Source organism: Drosophila miranda, chromosome XR (assembly GCF_003369915.1).
Source record: "Drosophila miranda strain MSH22 chromosome XR, D.miranda_PacBio2.1, whole genome shotgun sequence".
Lineage (NCBI taxonomy): Eukaryota > Metazoa > Arthropoda > Insecta > Diptera > Drosophilidae > Drosophila > Drosophila miranda.
Genome location: NC_046674.1, coordinates 24,755,240 through 24,774,483, shown reverse-complemented (window position 1 = coordinate 24,774,483; position 19,244 = coordinate 24,755,240). Strand labels below are relative to the sequence as shown.

Here is a 19,244-nt window from a genome sequence, read left to right as displayed (position 1 = left end):
GCTTGCACTGGCTTGAATGCAAACCATGACAATAAAATATAACTAATTTAATTTGTTGTGCCACAAAGTTATCATAATGTTATGCCCATTTCGCACAATCTCGCACTGTACTATCCGCATAGTGTGATTCCTCTGTGATTTATGGCAGATGTGGTCGCAATTTGGAACACGCTGTGTCAGAAATAGCCGCCTCCTGGCTCCTTTGCCTATGCCCGGGCTGTTCCACTTCAGAAATAGACGCCATTCCCGTTCCTCCCAATAATGTTCCCCTTTCCGGACCATTCCCAGATTTGAGTGGCATGTAAAACAAATCATTTGGCACCCGTTGCACCTGCCACATCTCCATTATCCACGGAGCGTTGCACCGCACTGAGCGCAATTGAATGTCTAATATGCGGTAATTCTTCCATAAATTTATTTATGCTACGGCTATCATCCCCCGCTGAGTAGACCACGAGACAGAGAGAGACAGAAACAGGGAATGAGTGAGATAGATAGGGGCGGGGTTGGGGTCTGTTTGGAGGAAGCTTCTGCGTAAGAACCCGCATAAATATAAGCGCAGCAAAGCGAGTAAACAACAGCAGCAGCTACAAGATACAACAAGTGCAAAGGCAAAAGATACACAGATACTACACACAGTGGACCGATTCATATACGACTACTGTATATAGGAACTTGCAGTTAAAGTAAAAGTAAATACGAAAAATGCCTCCATAACTCCTCTATAACTTAGAACTATTATTATGGTATTATGGTACCACTAGGCGTATTAGAATGTTACATAGATGAAAGGTTCCAACTTCTTAAAGAACTTCTATTGGAAAAGTAAATGTATTCCTCTATGATCTATTTGAAAGTGAGAAGAATCCGTCAAACTGTTAAAGTTTTCGCCAAGATAAAAACCACTGTGCATAGCAAAGATACATATATACATTGTAATTGATGATGGAGAGGGTTAAATGCAGATTAAGGGAACGGTCAAACGGTCGGTCGGTCATTGACACCCGTCCATTCACCCACTCAAAGGGGATACACAACCGCATCTAACCAATTGATCACTCTCGTCCAAATGCGTAGGAACTCCAACATGAGCGGGACTCGCTGCAGGGGCGCATCGATGAGCAGACCCAGAAGATATCCACACTGCAGACGCGACTGGAGGAGCAGCGACAAAGGGCCGAGCAACTGCATCGCGCTGGCACCACGGACCTCAACACTCGCGTCCATGAGCTCCAGGGAGAGGTCAAGAACCACAACGAGCAGCTGGCGGCCAAGGACAAGCAGATGGCCACCATGCGACAGCAACAGCAGCGCAGCAAGGAGGAGATCACGCGCCTGGAGGCAGAGCTGATGGTGCGCACCACGCCGGATCGCACTGTGATGGAACGGCTCCGATCCTCGGAGGCCGAGCTGCAAAGGAAGAGTGGGGAGATCAGCAAGCTGAAGGAGAAGATACGCACGGAGATGATCAATCGATTGGCGGTGCCGGATCTGATGGAGACCATGCTGGCGGACAAGAACGATGAGATCGATCACCTCCGCGACCAGCTGGAGGCCAAGGAAAACGAACTGCGAGTGGCCCATGAGGATGCCAGTCAGATGTTCGCGCCAGCAGCGGGAGCGGGCCCGTCTGAGAAGCAGGATGCCAGTGCCAAGCTGAGTGCACGCACCCTCAGCGACATCGGATCGATTACCGAGTTCCCCGAGCCGGATGTGGATCGTCGAGCAGCCATTCAGCTCAGTCACAACACTCCGCTGCAGTTGAGCGACGGTGCGGGCGGCTTCCTGCACCAGACAATGGTGAGTGCCCTACCCTTACCTCTCTACCCTCTCTAAGACACGTGCTTTCTTGCAGAACACTTCCAAGGAGGCGGTGGCCAATCTCACGTACAAGCGCACCGATGATCTCAGTGGCTTTGCGGCCCCTTATCCGATCAACACGTTCGAGCATCCCCACTACTTCCAGGCCATGGGCATCACGGCCCAGAGTAGCGATGGCCTAACCCCTGGTCTTGTGCCGAGACAGATCAACTTTTCCAATCTGACAGAGGACTCAAAGCTGAAGACGCCCAGCCTGCTGATGCAGACCCCGGAAATGCCGATGCCCACTACCCCAGCGGATGTGCAACTGCTGCGACAGAAGCTAGCGGAACTGGAGCGCCAGAAGGAGCAGCAGCAGAGCGACATGGAAGAGAAGCTGGCTGATCTGCAGAAGCAGCTCCAGCAGGAAAAGGAGCAGTTGAGCCGGCACGAGACGACTCTGCGAGGTCATGAGGAAAGCGAGCAAAAGTACCGACTGCGTATCGAGTCGCTTGAGTCAAGGATTTTGGAGACGGCTGCCCAGGAGGCTGCCGAGAGGCAGAACCTGCGCATGGAGCTCAACTGTGTGAGCGCGGCGCATCACCAGTGCGAAAATGCGGCAGCTGCTCGCAAGCGAGAGCTTGAGGCGCTCAATGTCGAGGTCAAGAAGAAGGCGGAACAGCTGCAGGCTGCTCTCAGGCGGTGTGCGGAACTGGAGCTCCAAGTTCAGACGCTGGAACGGGACCTGGAGCGACTGAAGAATAGCGAAAACAGCTCCAAGCAGTACTCCGTGGATGAGATTGCACAGCAGGTGGAGAAGGAGCTGAACTATTCGGCCCAGCTGGACTCAAACATCCTCAAGGCCATCGAGAGCGAGGAGGAGAACAATCTGGACAAGAAGCAGCAGCAAAAGGAGGTTCAAACGGAAGAGGAAACCTCTCCGGGCACTGCGGGCAATGGAACGGACGACGAAAACTTCACCGGCGAACGGGAATTGCTCAACCAGCTGGAGGCCTTCAAGGCCCAGTTGGCTGTGGAACGCGACCAATGTGAGGCCTTAAGCAAGGAGCTACTGGGCGAGAAGCAGCACTCGCAAGACATTCAAGAGCAGGACGTCGTCATCATCGAGGCCATGCGAAAGCGTTTGGAGACGGCCCTCGATGCCGAGGACGAGCTGCACAAGCAGTTGGACCAGGAGCGCGAGCGCTGTGAGCGTCTCCAGACGCAACTGACCTCCCTCCAGCGAGCCGAGAGTCGTCGCAACAGCTCCCTGCTCTTGAAGTCGCCCGGCGACTCGCCCCGCAAATCGCCACGTGCCGACTTCGAGTCGGAGCTGGGCGAGCGCCTGCGCAGCGAGATCAAGCTATTGGCGGCTCAGAACGAGCGGGAGAGGGAGCGATCCGCGGATGCCCAGCGCAGCAGCGAGCGTGAGCGACAGCGCTACGAGAAGGAGTTGCAGGAACGCGTGGCCTACTGCGAGCGTCTGAAGCAAGAGATGGAGAAGCTGGCCCGTGACAAGGAGTCCGCCGAAGTTGAGCTAGAGCACTTCAACGAGCGCCTTACGCTGCAAGCTAGCGAGATCCAGAGCCTCGAGGCGAGGCTGGTCACGTTGCAGGAGGCGGAGACCCGCAGGGCCAACACCCGCACACGCCAGCACCAGGAAAACGTCAACCTGCATGCGGAAATTCACGAGCTGAAGGCAAAACTGTTGGCCGCCGAGTCCGAGCGGGACTGCCTTGACCAGAAGGTCACCCACCTGCGCTTCGACGTGAGTCGATCTGGTCATCGCGAGGCCAAGCTGGCCGAGGCCCTGGCACAAGCCAACGATCGGCTGGCTCACAGCACGGACGACACCGTGCCGGCGCAGTTCCTCCAAAAGATGAAGGATATCAATACACTGCTGGCGGAGAACACCCAGGAGAACCGGCAGATGGCCGAGACGGTGCAGTACCTGGTGGGTGAGCGGATTGCCCTGCAAAAGAAGTGCGAGGAGCTGGGCGGATCGAGCAGTGGCAACGTTGGAGAGCTTGAGGAGCGCTGCCGACAGCTGCTCGGTCGCTACCTCCGCGTGGAGTCGCATCGTAAGGCGTTGGTCTATCAGAAGAGATACCTGAAGCTCACCCTGGAGGGATACCAGGCCAGTGAACAGCTCGCCCTGCAGGCCATGGCCGGGGGAGCACCCCAGCGAAAGTCCAAAAAGAAGTTCAAGTATGTCATGTCAGATATTAAGCCCTTTTCGATCCCCTTCTAACTTGAGCACTTCTCATTTAACAGGACTGTTGCCCTAGCCATTATTGCCATACAACGCATCAAATACATTGGACGCATCTGGCACACGGGCAAGCGAATCGTGAGCAAATCCGTGTTCACCATCACCCAGCAGAGGTGAGACCCGCCGAGAAATACCCAAGCTAATCCGCTGTATATAAAAAAGCCTGATCGTAACCAACATTGATTACATTCTCTCGTTCCCCTAAGCTCTAAGATGCCCCTAGTGACGGTCAATATGAAAGTAAAGCTAAGCAAGGGCGATTCAGCCAAGAAATAGGTTGCCACAAGGTCTGCTCCTTTAACGAAGCACTTTACTCTGATTCACCTGCATATATATGTACCTACTATTGCAAAACAAAATACAGAAATTTTTACCTAGAACTTGACCTCGTCACCAATGTAGTTAGACTCAATCCCACTTTCAATTGGCTCGAACTCACCCATCCTTAAGTTTCGCAAACTCCAACTGAACGACAACTAATCACAGCTTTAATTTCAGAAACGGAAACGTGCCCGGCCTCAATCTGAATGTGGCGCCTCCCCACACCGCACTGCCTGTGCCCAACTCGAATCTACCCACCAATAACAACATTTCGGGACGCCTAGGCTATGCGCCCATCTCTCCCCCTCTGGCCAACTTCAGCACCCTGCAACCAATAGTGCTGTCTCCGGACTACAATCTCCAGGAGCCAGCCTCGTCATTGTCCAAGAACCACAACAACGAGGCCAGTCTACCATCGCTGGCCAGGCTGGAGTGGCCGACCATGCAGAAGCCAAAGCGCGCGCATGCGCGGCATCACTAGAGGCCCGATCTGAGCCAATCCGAGCCGAATACTGTCAACCATGCTCAACCGGAAGCCTTAGGTTTTAAGCGCAGCCATATCATAAGACACTGAATCATTTTTTTTATTTGTTTGTAGTTTGTTTTATCGCCTGTACCATTTCCCGAAACTATTGTAAGTCGTAAGCTGTTGAAACCTACTTTAAGGATGCCATGTCCCCTTGGTCCACGCCCCTACTTAGGAATGTAATCACGTCTGTAAATTTTATTCGTAGATATACCAAAACAGTAGCCGTAAGCGTAGCCCTAATCCGTGTCCCAGTATTTTCTTTTAAACCAATCCTTAATTTTTTTTATTAAACCAGACCTATTACTACTTGAAGGCTTTTCTGTTGATTTATTGAGAATGTTCTACGCATCCATCCGTACATATATGCTGAGGAATGTGCCTTATAGGAGTGAAGTCAGTGGACAGCTCCGAAATTTAATTCGTAAACTAAAATAAAATACAAGTTGACATGGAGCGTGATTTTGTGTTCTTCAAAATATCGGAGTTATCCCACTAAATTAGCTTAAAGCCCCACAAGGACAGGGCAGAAAATGCCAAGGGGCATGCAATTGGCTGCAGCTGCGGCTGCAGTCACGGGTGGAACAGGTTGAGGCGCAAATATCAAATGCCAGAGCGGTTCTTGTGCCGGGGCTAACAGAATTGTCTGCACCTCAGGGCAGCTTAAGGAGAAATGAACTTTCAAAGCTTAGGAGTCCCGCGCCTCCCCACGATTCTAGGCAGGGATACACTTTCCCGAGAAGTCTCTTTGATTTGTGCCCTCAAGCTTCAACCTTCCTTCGAAAAAGAAGACCAAGCTGTGGCTGCAGCCAATGCATCCTTCGGCGTACCCTGCTAATTACTGCCCGGCTCGTTATCAGCCGTCGCCCACCCACTGATAAGAGGACAGAGCCGAAGCGAACCGAACCAACCCGAGGGCTAGGGCCGAAAGAGCGGAGCTTTCGGTGCCCGTGGCGGCCGTGGAATTGCTAACATATGGTAGCATTGAATGGCGCATCGTCTAGCATTGGCTATCCTGTCGTTGTGGCAAGCAGTTCTGCTGGCGACCTCTGTATCTGCGCTACTGCGACGGCGAGCGGCTCGCTGATTCTGATTCCCTGTTTTTGTTTTGGTGCAGCAAACCCAAATAGGATTCGTTTTGAAATATATACTGTATTGATTTGATTTTATCCACAAACCCACTCATTTCGATATCGATGTCAAGTTGTGTCTTACCTGTGCTGTGCGCGACGATATGTTCGATAATAGAGACTTACAAAAGTAAATAAAAACAAACAATTGGAATCAATTGAAAACAAACAAGAAATTTAGTGAGATTATTCGACCAGAAGACAGTGACGAAAAAGGTAATATTTATTTCGGTGAAATATTCTAATTTTAAGGACTTCTTGGCGAGCTTAAGAACTTACAGCAACGTTCCTCTCTTTTTAACGAAAATAAATTTGAAAATCTGTCGCTTAAACTTAAAGTCTTGAACAGAAGTCACAGCCACAAAGGAGGAGAGGCCTGGAGGCCGATGAAATCCAATTTGATAAGTAATCGCATCAGCCAAATCCTTGAAATTTCCCCATTTAGGCGTCTTCGAGCTGTAGCCTAATCCCAGACATTTAAACACCAAAGGATCCAAGTACAGACAGAATTTGTTATGGCTGGGAAAAGCCTCAGTCTTAATGCCTGTTGAATGTGTGCCATTTGGCTGAAGTATTTTCTTTTGTTGGTTTTTATTGGTTGGTTTGGACAGGTCAAAGGCCAAAATAGTTCAAGAAACCGTTGATTTTGGTTCTCGTAGCAGGCTGCCTGCATTTCCTGAGAGCCGTCGAAAATCTGCGTGTGTCTGGGATTGTAATTGTATCCCTTTCTGCACCATTTCTGGGCTATATGTATCTATGCGTGTCGATAAGATAGCTATACCTTATCAGCGCCATCCTATACATATGTCTGTCTATATTCGTTACGCCTCTGCAGATTTACCATTTTGGTGGGCGTTACAAAGAGTTGTAATCCTAATTGTTGTCTGTTTCCCTTTTTTTGGTGTCCGCAACGATCTAGTGACGTCAAACATACGCATTTGGGCGTTATTTGTCCACCAATCGGAGCAATTTAAAGATAAAAAATAATGGTACGGACTCTCGCAGTAAAGGCAACAAATTGGTTAAAGTTGGTGTGACAATTTTCGAGTTTATAAGTTTCTAATTGATGGCTTACACAGTTGCCAAAACTCGACCACGGCGACTAACTTTTATTGTTGATGGCTGGGAAGTGGGTGAAGTGGGAGTGGGAGTGGAAGAGCACCCGACCGGACCGGACCATGGCGAGACAGCTTGTCACTGTCATCGCCCGTGGAATGGGTCATGTCCAGGGCTAAAGTTTCATCCTTTACCCAACAGGTTTATTATTGCCGTCTCCTGCTGTCTTCTGCTGGAGCTCGCACTTTGAGTTTTTTAATTGTGCTTTCCGTAATCCGTTTAAAAGTTGGTGCCATACATGCTGCTATATGCTATATGCTATCTGCTGTGTGCCTGTGCTGCCTGCGGGATGGGGAATGGAAAGTTTTGATTTACTTGTGGCTCGGTCTGGACTGGCCTGGAAAAGCCTGTCTGTCTGGTGGGGCATTTGTTTGGACGCCTTTGACAGGTACTCTTGAGTTCTGCCTTTTATAAAGCTTGTTTTTCCTTTCCGCAGCACTCGCTCATCCTCGAGTATACATACATACCCGTACTCGTATTTTGCGCATTTTTCTTTGTCTGCAGCTGTCTGCACTTTGTCTGCCCCGAAGCTCTGTTGGCTTAATTGGAGCTGCGCTTCGAAATCAGCATATGGCACAAATCGCTTACCCCCACAAATAGTCCGATGTTCGTAACCTTTTGACTAGCCCAGTTATCAACTTATGACCAGCTGTTCCAGCCCATAAAATCTCCACCTGAACGACCCATAACTGCAGCTTCAGCTCACCTCGCGGTTTCCTATAAAAGCCTGCAACGACACCTTTGTTAATTAGTTGGATTTTGATCGCAATGCACTTTCTGCTGATATTGGGCGTTTTTGGTCTAGTTTTTCTGGGTTCTGTTGCTGTCAGGAGTGTGCCGGGGGACCTTTATGTAGAGGAAATGCTGCGTGCAATGAACCTTCCCACTGGAAATGACTCCAGTGACATTGGAGGGGAATCTGATTACTTTGAGACCCCGTTGGATACATCAGAAATGGATTACTACGGCTAAACGACACTACTATGCTGTGGATATAATAGAGAAAATGTATTACAAATGTATTGCCATCTATGTAGATCTTAACGAATGGAGATGATAAAAGCCGTGTAAGGTATTGTCTAAAAATATTGTGTGTCATCGTAGAGGCCTCTTCCATTGCCAGTGCGTTACAAAATTCCGACCAAATGAATATACCCACTCGCATTCCGTTCTTCTCTCGATTTTCGGCGAAACGAAAGCTGGGAATACTCATGCAAATTGTGGGTATTTTATATTGTCAAATTCTATCGAACAATAGAACAGTTGGGAACACCAAAACAACAATATATGCATACATACATACGAAATATAGCCGCTAATGACAACTATTCAAGAAAATCTGTCTCCAGTCCCCTGCGCCGTGCTCTCCCTTCGATCTAACTACGCAAATATGAAACTACGCAAACGGGCTTGAACATTTTCGCACGGGTTCTCAAGGCCCTGGCCTGCCGAAAAGACAAAACTTCAATTAACTTATTTGCTTCAATATTTGAGCTATTGGAAGTTTGAATTTGGAAGCCATAAGGCCAGCGGGCCGCTATAAAAGCGGCAGTCTGGACCAGTCGTGAGTACCAGTTGAAAGAACTTACTCGTTGACAAAATGCGTTTTTTCGTCGCCCTGTTGTGTGCCGTCTTGGTGGCATCGGCCTCTGGCCAAGGCTCTGTGAGGGGAAGAAAAGCCCGTTCCGCTCAAATCAAGCTGGCGGTGCAGCCGCTGGAGCCGCTGGTGCCGCTGGAGTTTGGGCCCCAGTTGGCCGTGGAGCCACAGTTGGCAGTTGAGCCTGCTCTGTACATCAAAAATCCCCGCATTGTTCCAGCAGTTCTGCCCGTAGCGGACCCCAACGAATTCCTGCCCCAGGCATCGGCTGGCAAGCGTCGCGTCCTGCCCTTCGGAGACTATTCTGGCTACTGGCCCGACTACGGTGCACCTGCTGACAACTGGTACGGCTGGAACTCAGCTCCTCGCTACTGGAACTCAGGTCCTCGCAGCTGGATGGGCTACTCTCGCTCGTCTTCCTATTGGCCCAGGCGCAGGCTGGTCAAGCCCGCGGCTAACAGCATCCCTGAAGATGAAGACAATGCCGATGTGGACGTCGATGATTCCATCGTTTCCGATGTAGAGCCCGTTCCCGTTCCCGAAGTTGCTGTCAATCCAGAGGAGCCCGCCATTCCTGATGTCGCTGTTCTTCCTGAGGAGCTGGCCGATCCCGTAGTGTCTGCCCAGGTGATCAGCTAAATTTATTTTTGAAATAAATATTATATAAAGCAAAGGTAATCGAAGAGGAAATCAATGGGGAGGGGCAGCTCGATAGTATTCTGTAGCATAATTTTTCTAAACCTTCAAAAATAATTAATTGTTCCAAAAAAGCGATTCCAGATGATATCTGAAAAGCTTTCCCTATCATCATTATCGAGCGAGTGAGCGAAGCGGGACGGATACTATATTATATATAAAAATACTTGTCTTTTATAATTATCAATTTGGAATTTCAATATTAAATTTCATTTATGGTTCCCCCCAGCCACAGAGCAGAACGACGAATGTGGTATCTTATCGAGGCTTGCATTGAATACGCTATTTGTGGTATTGAGTAGAGTGCAAACACGGAGCTCAGTCGGGCGTTAAAGGTGCTAAATTAACGGCCAGCATGCTCTGACCAGCGCCAGCACCAACACCAGAACCAACAACAACTCCAACCCGACCCCGACTCCGACTCCGACCCCGAACAGAACCCAACCAGTGCGGCCAGCACACAATCTTCCATATGGCGCAATATTGAAATATCCAATCAAAATGTTAATTCGAGGGTAGAGAGAGCGAAAAATAAAAATCAGGGAGCATTTTTTCGTTCACTTTACGGTATTGGCATTGTTCAAATGTTCCTGGAATCGTTCCAGTTTTAATCAATCGAATCACGAATCACAGGTCCAGTTTTCAGCGAAATTGAGTGGGAATTTATGCAAATTTATAGGGTATTTATAGCGTGAGGGATGGTTTCAGAGAACCTTTCGGCACTTGTTGATTCATTTAATACCCGTCCGATGAGACCTGATAACAGAAAAGGTTGCCATTTACGAGCAAGCGGGTGTCCTCCCCAGTTTTAGTGTATTTTTGTTTATGTATTGTATGTAAGTGGAGCATATTGAGAGACAATCTATGCTGGGCTGGCTCGGAGGGAGGGCTGGTGGCGGGCCGTGCTTTCTGCTGCTTGGTTATTTTTAGGGTTTTGGCATAGCTTGGATCTGGCGCCATCGGACCACTCCCACGCCACACGCGCGCTTTCGCAGCAAAAGCTTTGGTCTATGCAAATGAATGTTGTCGACGAAAGTTTCCCGGAAATGCGAATGAAAACAGCTTGTGCCCGTCGGGATAATTGCATCAATTCGACATGCGAATGTTTTCACATTCACCAAGAGACACATTTCCCTCTCACTCCATGCCCGCGTCAATAGTTCCGCGACTTGTTTGTTTATTTGTTTGTTATTTTCGTAATGGCCGGCCTAATAAGCTGAATGTAATGAACAAACATCAGATGCGATAAGTAGCTCGAAACGCGTTGTTGTCCCCCATAATTCCTTTGCACATGACAGCGTACATACACACTGAGAGAAATGGTTGGGTGGGGAAGGATTCAGTTGCACTGTCGGTGACGTCTTGACACTCACATGACTTGATGAGAGCAGAGCTCAAGCTCAGCCATCATCATCACCATTGACATAACAATTGCCAGCACTTCCGTTTCCACATGAACAGCCACAGACGGTGAGTATTTGTTTGTGTGCGTGTATATCCCTGAAGGATCCAGGGCAATGTGGGCTGAGAGCAAACAAAAATTAGCGTCCATCGTCCACCGAATAAAATGCTTGCCCAGCAGAGGAGTCTGCTGGGAGAGGGATCGCACAGGAAATGGATGAGATTTACGGTGTACTTAGGCATGGCAGGCATGGCTCCAGGGCTCAAAGACGCATGTGTAAAGCCCGAAAAATTAACCCACAACAGAAGTCTTTCCGCGGCTATCCGCGGTCTGTCCACGACACTTAAACCAGTGACCCCTTTCCCCCACGCCACTGGCGCTGACCGTCCGCAAACACGCTTTCTCTCTGCCCCACTGTTCCAACAGAGAGCCCGCAAAATCAACAAATAATATTTTAAAGCCAACACATTCCCATTGGAGGGGGGCCGGGCCTCCACGGCCCGGGCATCGTCGTCTAGCTCCCCCGGGGGGGACGAGACAAAGTTTTGTAATGTTTTGTTGTATGCAAATCAACGGACATGGGGGTCCCAGACTAGACTCGGCAAAATCTAACAAAACATGTCTGTCCATTCAGTCAACAATAATTATAGGAATTGCGCTCTTTTGCCACATCCAAGGAACTCCAGCTGGAGGCGGCTTGATTGGTATATTCATTCCATGCCATAGTTCTTCTGCTGCGATTGTCCCGTTCGATAATTGCATTAAATTGTGTGGCCATCGAGGGTATTACTTTAATTGGCATCAACTTTGGCCGGACCAGACCAGACCAGACCAGGCAAAGGCCAGAGACAGAGACAGAGCCAGTCAATCGGGGTCAGTAGAGCGGAGTACACATTAACTGGGCCAAAATCGATAGCAATCACAGTCACACAATCACAATCAGCCAGCCAAATTGGTATGAACCCAAATGCTTCAGACTGCAAAAATGTCACAGTCAAGTGGGGTCAAGTGTAATGGACAAGAACATGTAATGGTGGTCGGTCTGTTTATCATATACACAGACTGTCTTTGGGACTAAGAAAACGACGGAAATGGCAGCTTCCTATTGCTTTCTTGCCCTCTTCGTCTGCTGTGGATCCCTAGAAGGATTCCATTTGCAGACAAGCGTCCAAATGAATGCAATTCTTTTAGATTATGTGCCATTCTACTATTCTCTATTATTGTTCTCTATTATCTGTACTTCGATTCTTCGTACTTATACGACTGCAATGGTTTGGAGGCAGGTTCATCATTCAGCGCATTCTGGGGCTGACATTTGAGAGCAGAAACGAACAATTAGGCAACATGGTTGAAAAAATAAGGCCAATTAGGCCAGGTTGGCCATACATTTCCCAAGCTCCTCGAGGGGCGGGGACGGGGACGGGGGCAAGGGCAAGGGGGAGACAGCAGCCTTCAATGACAACTTATTTATAGCGCGCTGTGTGCTACAATTTCAGCTGCTTCTGTGGCACGAGGCGAAGTTGAATCAAATTATGATTAAGTCCTTACGGACGCCTGTCAGGGGAATGCGTGCGTGAATATCTCCACGACAGTGTGTGTGTGTGACATTGATTGGCATTGAGCTGTGGGTGGCATAGGCAAATGGGGACAGCAATCGAGTTGAGCGCATGTGGATGCGGTGCCGTTTAGGCGAGGCCAGTCAGGCAGGTCCATGGCCAGGTCCAGGTCCGACCTGCCACCTGCGACCAACTAATCTCATTCCCATTCTCAGCATTGAAAATTACCAACACGCGCCGCATTATAATGCAATCGCCTTTGTTCGACAATCCTGACAACCCTGATTGTTGTCGTCCCTTCGCCTCCAACTGTTGACACTTTTCGCCGGCAGCTTTTCTCTTTCACTTTCACTTCCTTTTCCTTTTCATCTATGTACTTAATTTTTACAACTGTACACAACTTGTCAGTGGCTTTTCCCTTCCTTTGGCTGTCCTCGCCTGAGGACTGACTGAGAGGGAACCACCAGCCCAGACGCCTAACTGAAGAAACGGGAGACTATCAACTGATCCCATTTTTTGTCCATGCAACCGCAATGTGCCACACCGAAACGTGGCAGGGCCCACTCTCTTATATAGAGCCCTGTTTTAGATGGCTTTCATCTAAAAATTATGCTTTACTAAATAGCAATAGCGTTTTGGCTTTACAGTATATTGTACATATAAGATCTTTATTTGTCAATCATCCCAAAAATATGGAATGATAAACTCAAAAATGGTTTTACTAAAATTGGTGTGGGTATAGTTGAAATAACTATTGTCTGGGTTGTTGATCCCCAGCTGAAGAGTTGGTATACTCCACAGTTAGTTGATTTTCTCGGCGGGCAATTCGCTTTCGATCTCATCTAGCTCTTTGTCAGCGGCATCTTCTTCGGGGTCAACCTCTTCATCCTGAGATTCATTCACGTCCTCCTGGTCAGATCCTTCTTCAAGATCATCTTCATCTTCACCTGCTTCTTCATCGAGCTCATCCTCGGCCTCTGAGCTAGCATCGCTAATAGATTGATCCTCGTCAGATTGGTCCTCTTCGATGATGTCCTCAACAGATTCATCCTCAGCCAGGTTAAAGCCAAAATCATTTGAGTCATAAGAGTTGTTGTTCTCTAGCTCTTCAACGATTTCGCCATTCACAGATGGAATCATGCGCCAGTAGCCACCGTAGCCAGGACCCCAGTTACTCCATGACTGATTGGGATGATTGGGACGATGGGGCTCTGCTGGAGACGGATTGACGTTGGCGCTGGCTGTGGATACTCCCGACACGATCAGGGTATTGTTGCCGAACCGGATGGTGGAATTCTGAGACCCCAAGCCTCTCAGAATGTTCTCCAGCCAGGTCAGATCACCGCTAGTTATCTGAGGAGCTGCACTGCTGTAGGCTAGGATGCCGGCGAAGATTACAACTGCGAGTGCTAGGGAGCGCATGATTACTGATTGATGGATCGATTACTGAGTGCAACAGAAACTGTAATTCCAAAGACGCTCAACCCGGGTTTTATACCTTTAATGAGTGTTAAAAGTAGTCCGATTGATTGGGCAAACGATTACAATACGCAAACAGTCATCAAGGTTCAACGGTTTCTAGAACATTTCCAGCTTGGGCTGAAGAAATGTAGTTGTTTTTTTGTACCCCCAGAAGCATAAAACCCAGAGTAAGATCAATTGTACAAATATATAACCAAAATTCGAGGAACGGAACCAAGCGTAATGTAATAATAATAAACATACATATCTATGAATCATGTACAGTAAAAGGTCTTTATGGTGGATACGCATACAACTCTATGAGAACTTTACCCGGTTCTTATAGCGTGCATATGGTATATATAGTCTGTGGGAGTTGGTCCCAATGAGCCCCTTGATCTGAGAGACTAAAGGAGCCAGAGAAACCGGCTGTCTGAGTGCTGTCTCCTGTGATTTCACTACGAGACTTTATCACTCTCACTCCACCACTAGCTCTCATCCATTGAGAACATAACTCTATAAAAAAGACCAAATAACTGAAGATTTGCAGCTACTTCGGCAAGGTTCCCGCTAAAGAAATTATGCATCAATGTAGATTTGTCGTTGGTCCTTCAAAATGCCTGGGGTGTGCAGGGGGGCTTTTTGCTCCATTGTTGTCGCCAATCATTGATTCTACTTAGCAGAGTTGTACTGTGGCTATCTGATCTAGGCGTGATCTAGAGTTCTAGCACCCAAATATTTACACACAGCTTGAGTTTTGTTTGAATTTTTGGCTTCAATCCAAGGCAACAGCTGCTCCAGTGCAAACACCGCCACTCACGGCCCAGTCTGCGCTTGTCTCGTGCCAATTTGCGATTCGCTATAAAAAGGCAATTAAATCGAGGACTGCAAATTAGTCAGAGACTAACCAAAGCCAGACAATGCGTACCACTTTGCTTCTTGCCCTCTTCGGATTTGTGCTGCTGGCCACAGTTTCGGCCCAGCCAGTCGATATTGACGACATCGAGGAAGACCAGAACGCAGAGCAGCTCGACGACAATGCCGATGATGGCCAAAATGAGGATGACCAGGAGTCCCAAGATCAGGAAGAGCAAGATGATGCAGAGGGCCAGAACGATGATCAAGATGACGATAATGATGATGAGAGTAGCGATAAGAGCGGACAAAGCAACGCAGATCAAGAGTAACTTGAATGGAAATTCACGTTGTTCAGCCACATCTAATTGTTTTACTTTCTACGTGTATATTTCATTAACAGTTTGAACAACTGTTCACACAGATGCAGACACACACACACACACACACACTCGCACACCAAGACAATAAACCAAGCAAAGGTTTTTGTTGTCCAAATTAAATACAAATAAAATTCAGGTTAAATGGGAATAATTGCTATTGTTTTCGATTACCAGTATCCCTTGAAGGGTATCCTGAAAATATAGTACACACGAACTTCCGTGCAACGAAGTTTTCTATATAACGAATTTCCAGAACACTGCAATGCTATATTCTGCAAAAATGAATTCTATATTACGAATTACCCTTGAGATTCGTTGCATGGAAGTTCCACTAAATTTTTAAATACTTCACCCAGCAGTACTGGGAACTACATAGTTCGGAGGTGGTGACATCACCACTCCCTAACAGACCAGGGGTACTTTCTTTACTAACCCTTAACAATGCTTTTCCATTTTTACCCGCAATGTCCTAGGACATGGGGCAAGTGACACCACATCGTTTACCCCCGAACTAGTGATATGGGTACTCGTCTATTAGGTTATCAATCTGCATTTCATTTCGTATTTAAATTTTTTTTAAATTTTTATATCATTTTAATTTTTAAATTTACTTAATTTAGGTTTTGCTGTTCGCGGTGGTACTATTTCTTAGGGGCTTCAGCTGATCCAGTCCCTGTATCTATAGTTATGGCATCTATAAATATAAAAAACCAAAAAACAAATAAGCCTACCAATTAAAACTGCATAGAAGTTCTTTAAATTATTCAGTGTCACTTTCCATTTTTTCATTTTCTTCGATTGTCTCTCCTGTTTTCTCCGCTATCACGATTAAGTTTGGCTGCATATTTGTATTTTATTTCTTTATTTCTTTATTAAGAAAAGGGAAAGGAGAAGAGCAGGACAGCATCATTTTTAGCTACCTGCTCTCTTCATTTTCCTCTCATGCTTTTTCGTTTCTTCGTCTACTGGTGAGACGTTGCATCCCAACCGAACTAGTTCGGTGGCTGGTGCGCGCAACATTTTTGGTCTCTTCTTTTAGTGGTTCGGCATTCGTTTTCCATAGGGTTAGTCCGGAAAGTACCCATGTAGGCAAAAGCCAAATCGCCAGTACTAGAGGGCTGTTACACACGTGTGCGTTAGCGGCAGCGCAGCAGCAGAACTCTCTCTTCAATGCAATGTGCATAGGACGCCGCCGGGCTCTGATCTAGAGTAAATATTTTTGTTTATTAACATATTGTACACACCAAAGGCTGAAATTTGTGTAGGGATATGTTGGTATTTAAACTTTTATTAATTTTATTAAAAACATCGTGTGGCTTCGGGACTATGCACACACGGCAGGGAACATGAATCAGTTTTTAATATTTCTGTGCAAATTAAACTTCACACTGAAAAAAATGTTCGGCATAATATGGAAGATCGATTATCGTATAGATGCCTGGGTGCAAATTATACAACGTGGTTCGCAACACTCTCTCGGGAGAGCGCTTTGACGCCATTTTTGATGTGATTGGGAAGATATTTTGTGTTGTTTTTTATACTCTTCGCGGCTTTGTTTTCTTGCAACGAGTATTTTTCTGTATTACAACACAATTTGTGGCATTCTTCCAAACGCCCGAACTAAGAAGCCAGAAAACGAGTCGAACATAGGAAAATAAGACCCGTAAAGAGAGCACGTTGCTGGAGCGGACCACCTTGTATAGACCAACAATATTAATCAATCCCGGTGCAAGGAACTTATAGGGGTTGAACTTTCTTCGAAATTATTGGAATTAAAAGCTAAATTGCACATAGAATAATAGTATGTAATGGTATTTGTATTTCAATGTTTCGTCTGAATATTTTTTCTTTTTGGAATTTTTTTTTCAGTGTTAGGAAAGCAACGGTTTTGCCTTCGTGGGGCTTCGGGGCTGTCGTCTGCGCACACAAACACAAAAAAAACATGTGAGTGTCTGCGTGCCGACCCCTGGTATATCAACTTCCTTACTGATGTTTGTATATTGCTTTTCATTCATATTTTCAAGATTGAATTTATGAGTAAATAATTTTGGTTTGGTCATTGTTGAAAAAGTAAAAGAGTTTCTCTTCATTGCTGCTTCGCTCAGCTCACGAATATTTGTAGACTACTTCAGATCAGTCGATTGATTAGCTCATATTATTGATTAGTTAATGCAACGATTGCACAGCTTGCAATTAAGAATTTGCTCAATGAGCAAATGTGGCAACGAAATGTAAAGAAAAATGGGCAGTTGCATTGGCATTCGGATTCAGTTTCTATCCGACAGTTAAGGGAAAAGATGCAAACTGTGATATTTGTCGGCTTGGTGGCTCTTCTGGCTATGCCATATGTGACAGCACAGACCGCTGCCGCTGAGGAAGACGATAGTGGTAGTAGCTCCGGAAGTGGTGATGGTCAACAGGATTAGGTGGACACTTCGCCAATCCCTTGGTGCGGGCTTAGATGGCCTGGCATTGGACCAGCTCTAATTCGTCCACGTCCCACCAAGGCATAGAGATTCTTGGAGTCCTGAAGCTGGATTGTGAATCACCACCGGTTTTTCCGAAACCCAATAGGCAATAAACAACACGTCATCGAAAAATACGTTTGTAAAACTTTCCAGTCAAACAATTGTTCAAATACAAATTTGCGTAAAACCCGATTTTGGTAACAGTCCCCCCAGTCTCATTCTGGCAAAATTCTCGAGGGTTTTCCTATAAAGAGCCGGTGACCAAGTAAAAGTGGAAAGCAGTTTTCAATTCAGCTTCTTAACTCAAAGTCCAAAATGCGTGCTCTGATGGTTTTTGCTCTATTGGCCTTCCTGGCCGTAAGCTTTGTGGCTGCCCGTCCAGCTGAGGACGAGGAAACAGCTGATCTTGATAACGACGCCCAGGAGGAGGAGGATGAGCCCGTCGATGACGAGGATACAGATACAGTGAGCAATGGAGATGTTGAAGAAGACAGCCAGGACAGTGATGATGAAGAGCCCAGTGCAGACGATGCCGAAGACGAAGAGAGTACCGGAGATGATGATGCGAGGGACGACGACGACAACGAAGAGGCACCCACAGTTTCGGCTCCCAACAAAAGAAGTACTCCATTTTGGCCCAGGTTCGGAGGTCGTGGTCCAGTTTTAATCCACGCCAGACCTCGCTACCTCAGCGTTGTTTAAATTTTGTATTCGATCAATGCACAACGATATCTTTCACTGAAAGAGTTCTCTGAATAAAACGTTTTGTTCCTAAAGTAAAATTACTTTAAAAACACTTGTCTCTACTTTGAAGCGAAACAGTTTTAACTAGAACGCTCATGAAATGCGTGCGTGGTGTGTTCTAACGTTAATCGGATGCTTGGGGATTGCTTTCATCTCTTCGAAACCCTTGGAGGAAGCTGGCGATATCGCTCAGGAAGACAGTGAGAAGGCAGATGAACACACTTATTTAACGATCGATCCTACTGCTGAGGATGCTCGCGATGAGGAAGAAGAACTCGTAGAAGCTACCGGTGACGACGATAAAGCTGGTGGTGAAGGAAAAGTCTACTATATAGAAGTGGAGGACGATGAAAATGATGATTCAACTGTCGATAAGCCCATCGAGGAGGAACCAATTAATTTTCTTAAATACCCAGAACACGAAACCGACCACAAGCCATATCCCCGCTTTGCCATCCTTAAAAATGGATTCGTGAATCATGTGAACCTAGACTTTTAACAGACGCAATCAATACAAAAATAAGAGACAGAATGACGTGTTCTCAACAGAATTAGAGATTCGTTCCAGTTGGGAAATTCCCAAAGCTAAGTTTACACAGCTGTGGCCAATAACAATGATAATAAAAATATCTTAGTGCGGTTTCAGCTTTTAAATGTGTTTTTCTGTTTTTCATCATATTAGTGTTCTTTAGCTCGCTCGGAGCAGTTTTCATTGGACTGTACAAGATGCGTCTTGCCATTGCTATGCTTGCTCTGGTGACCCTAATGTTGTGGATCGGGGTCACCACCGCTTCTCAGTCGGCCTCATGTGAGAGTGTGGAGATCTTGGAGAACTACAGCTGCAAGGAGAGCCAAGAGAAACCCACGAAAAGGAAGACTTTTCGATTTGCCATTTAAAAAGAGTGGCAGTCCTTGTA

General features: G+C 46.9%; 7 protein-coding genes across 24 annotated transcripts in view; 6 read left to right on the top strand and 1 right to left on the bottom strand.

Moving 5' to 3' along the window:
* The window catches only part of LOC108151222 (pericentrin), a 28,548-nt gene extending 23,314 nt beyond the window's left edge, over positions 1-5,234 (top strand). For all 18 annotated transcript variants that reach the window (XM_017279714.2, XM_033387568.1, XM_017279707.2 and 15 more), the window contains 4 exons: positions 1,078-1,800; positions 1,856-4,008; positions 4,075-4,185; positions 4,571-5,234. In XM_017279714.2, coding sequence (XP_017135203.1) covers positions 1,078-1,800; positions 1,856-4,008; positions 4,075-4,185; positions 4,571-4,874 — 3,291 coding nt within the window. In that variant the 3' untranslated portion in view covers positions 4,875-5,234. The remainder of the gene's footprint in view (positions 1-1,077; positions 1,801-1,855; positions 4,009-4,074; positions 4,186-4,570) is intronic.
* A 221-nt stretch (positions 5,235-5,455) lies between these two features.
* Positions 5,456-19,244, top strand: part of LOC108151225 (synaptotagmin-5) — a 46,470-nt gene continuing 32,681 nt past the window's right edge. The window contains exon 1 of the mRNA XM_017279722.2: positions 5,456-6,265. The gene's annotated coding sequence lies outside the window, so the exon portion shown is untranslated. The remainder of the gene's footprint in view (positions 6,266-19,244) is intronic.
* LOC108151228 lies at positions 8,727-9,440 on the top strand. Its single transcript, XM_017279725.2, has one exon. The coding sequence runs from the start codon at positions 8,766-8,768 to the stop codon at positions 9,399-9,401; it is 636 nt and encodes a 211-aa protein (XP_017135214.1). The 5' UTR covers positions 8,727-8,765; the 3' UTR covers positions 9,402-9,440.
* Positions 13,133-13,859, bottom strand: LOC108151229. Its single transcript, XM_017279726.2, has one exon. It carries the CDS (start codon positions 13,836-13,838, stop codon positions 13,218-13,220), a length of 621 nt encoding a protein of 206 aa, XP_017135215.1. The 5' UTR covers positions 13,839-13,859; the 3' UTR covers positions 13,133-13,217.
* Positions 14,760-15,266, top strand: LOC108151232 (prostatic spermine-binding protein). The gene has a single exon (XM_017279730.2). It carries the CDS (start codon positions 14,798-14,800, stop codon positions 15,062-15,064), a length of 267 nt encoding a protein of 88 aa, XP_017135219.1. The 5' UTR covers positions 14,760-14,797; the 3' UTR covers positions 15,065-15,266.
* LOC108151231 (probable DNA-directed RNA polymerase subunit delta) lies at positions 17,401-18,375 on the top strand. Its single transcript, XM_017279729.2, has one exon. It carries the CDS (start codon positions 17,899-17,901, stop codon positions 18,283-18,285), a length of 387 nt encoding a protein of 128 aa, XP_017135218.1. The 5' UTR covers positions 17,401-17,898; the 3' UTR covers positions 18,286-18,375.
* On the top strand, positions 18,381-18,981 carry LOC108151230. The gene has a single exon (XM_017279727.2). It carries the CDS (start codon positions 18,428-18,430, stop codon positions 18,824-18,826), a length of 399 nt encoding a protein of 132 aa, XP_017135216.1. The 5' UTR covers positions 18,381-18,427; the 3' UTR covers positions 18,827-18,981.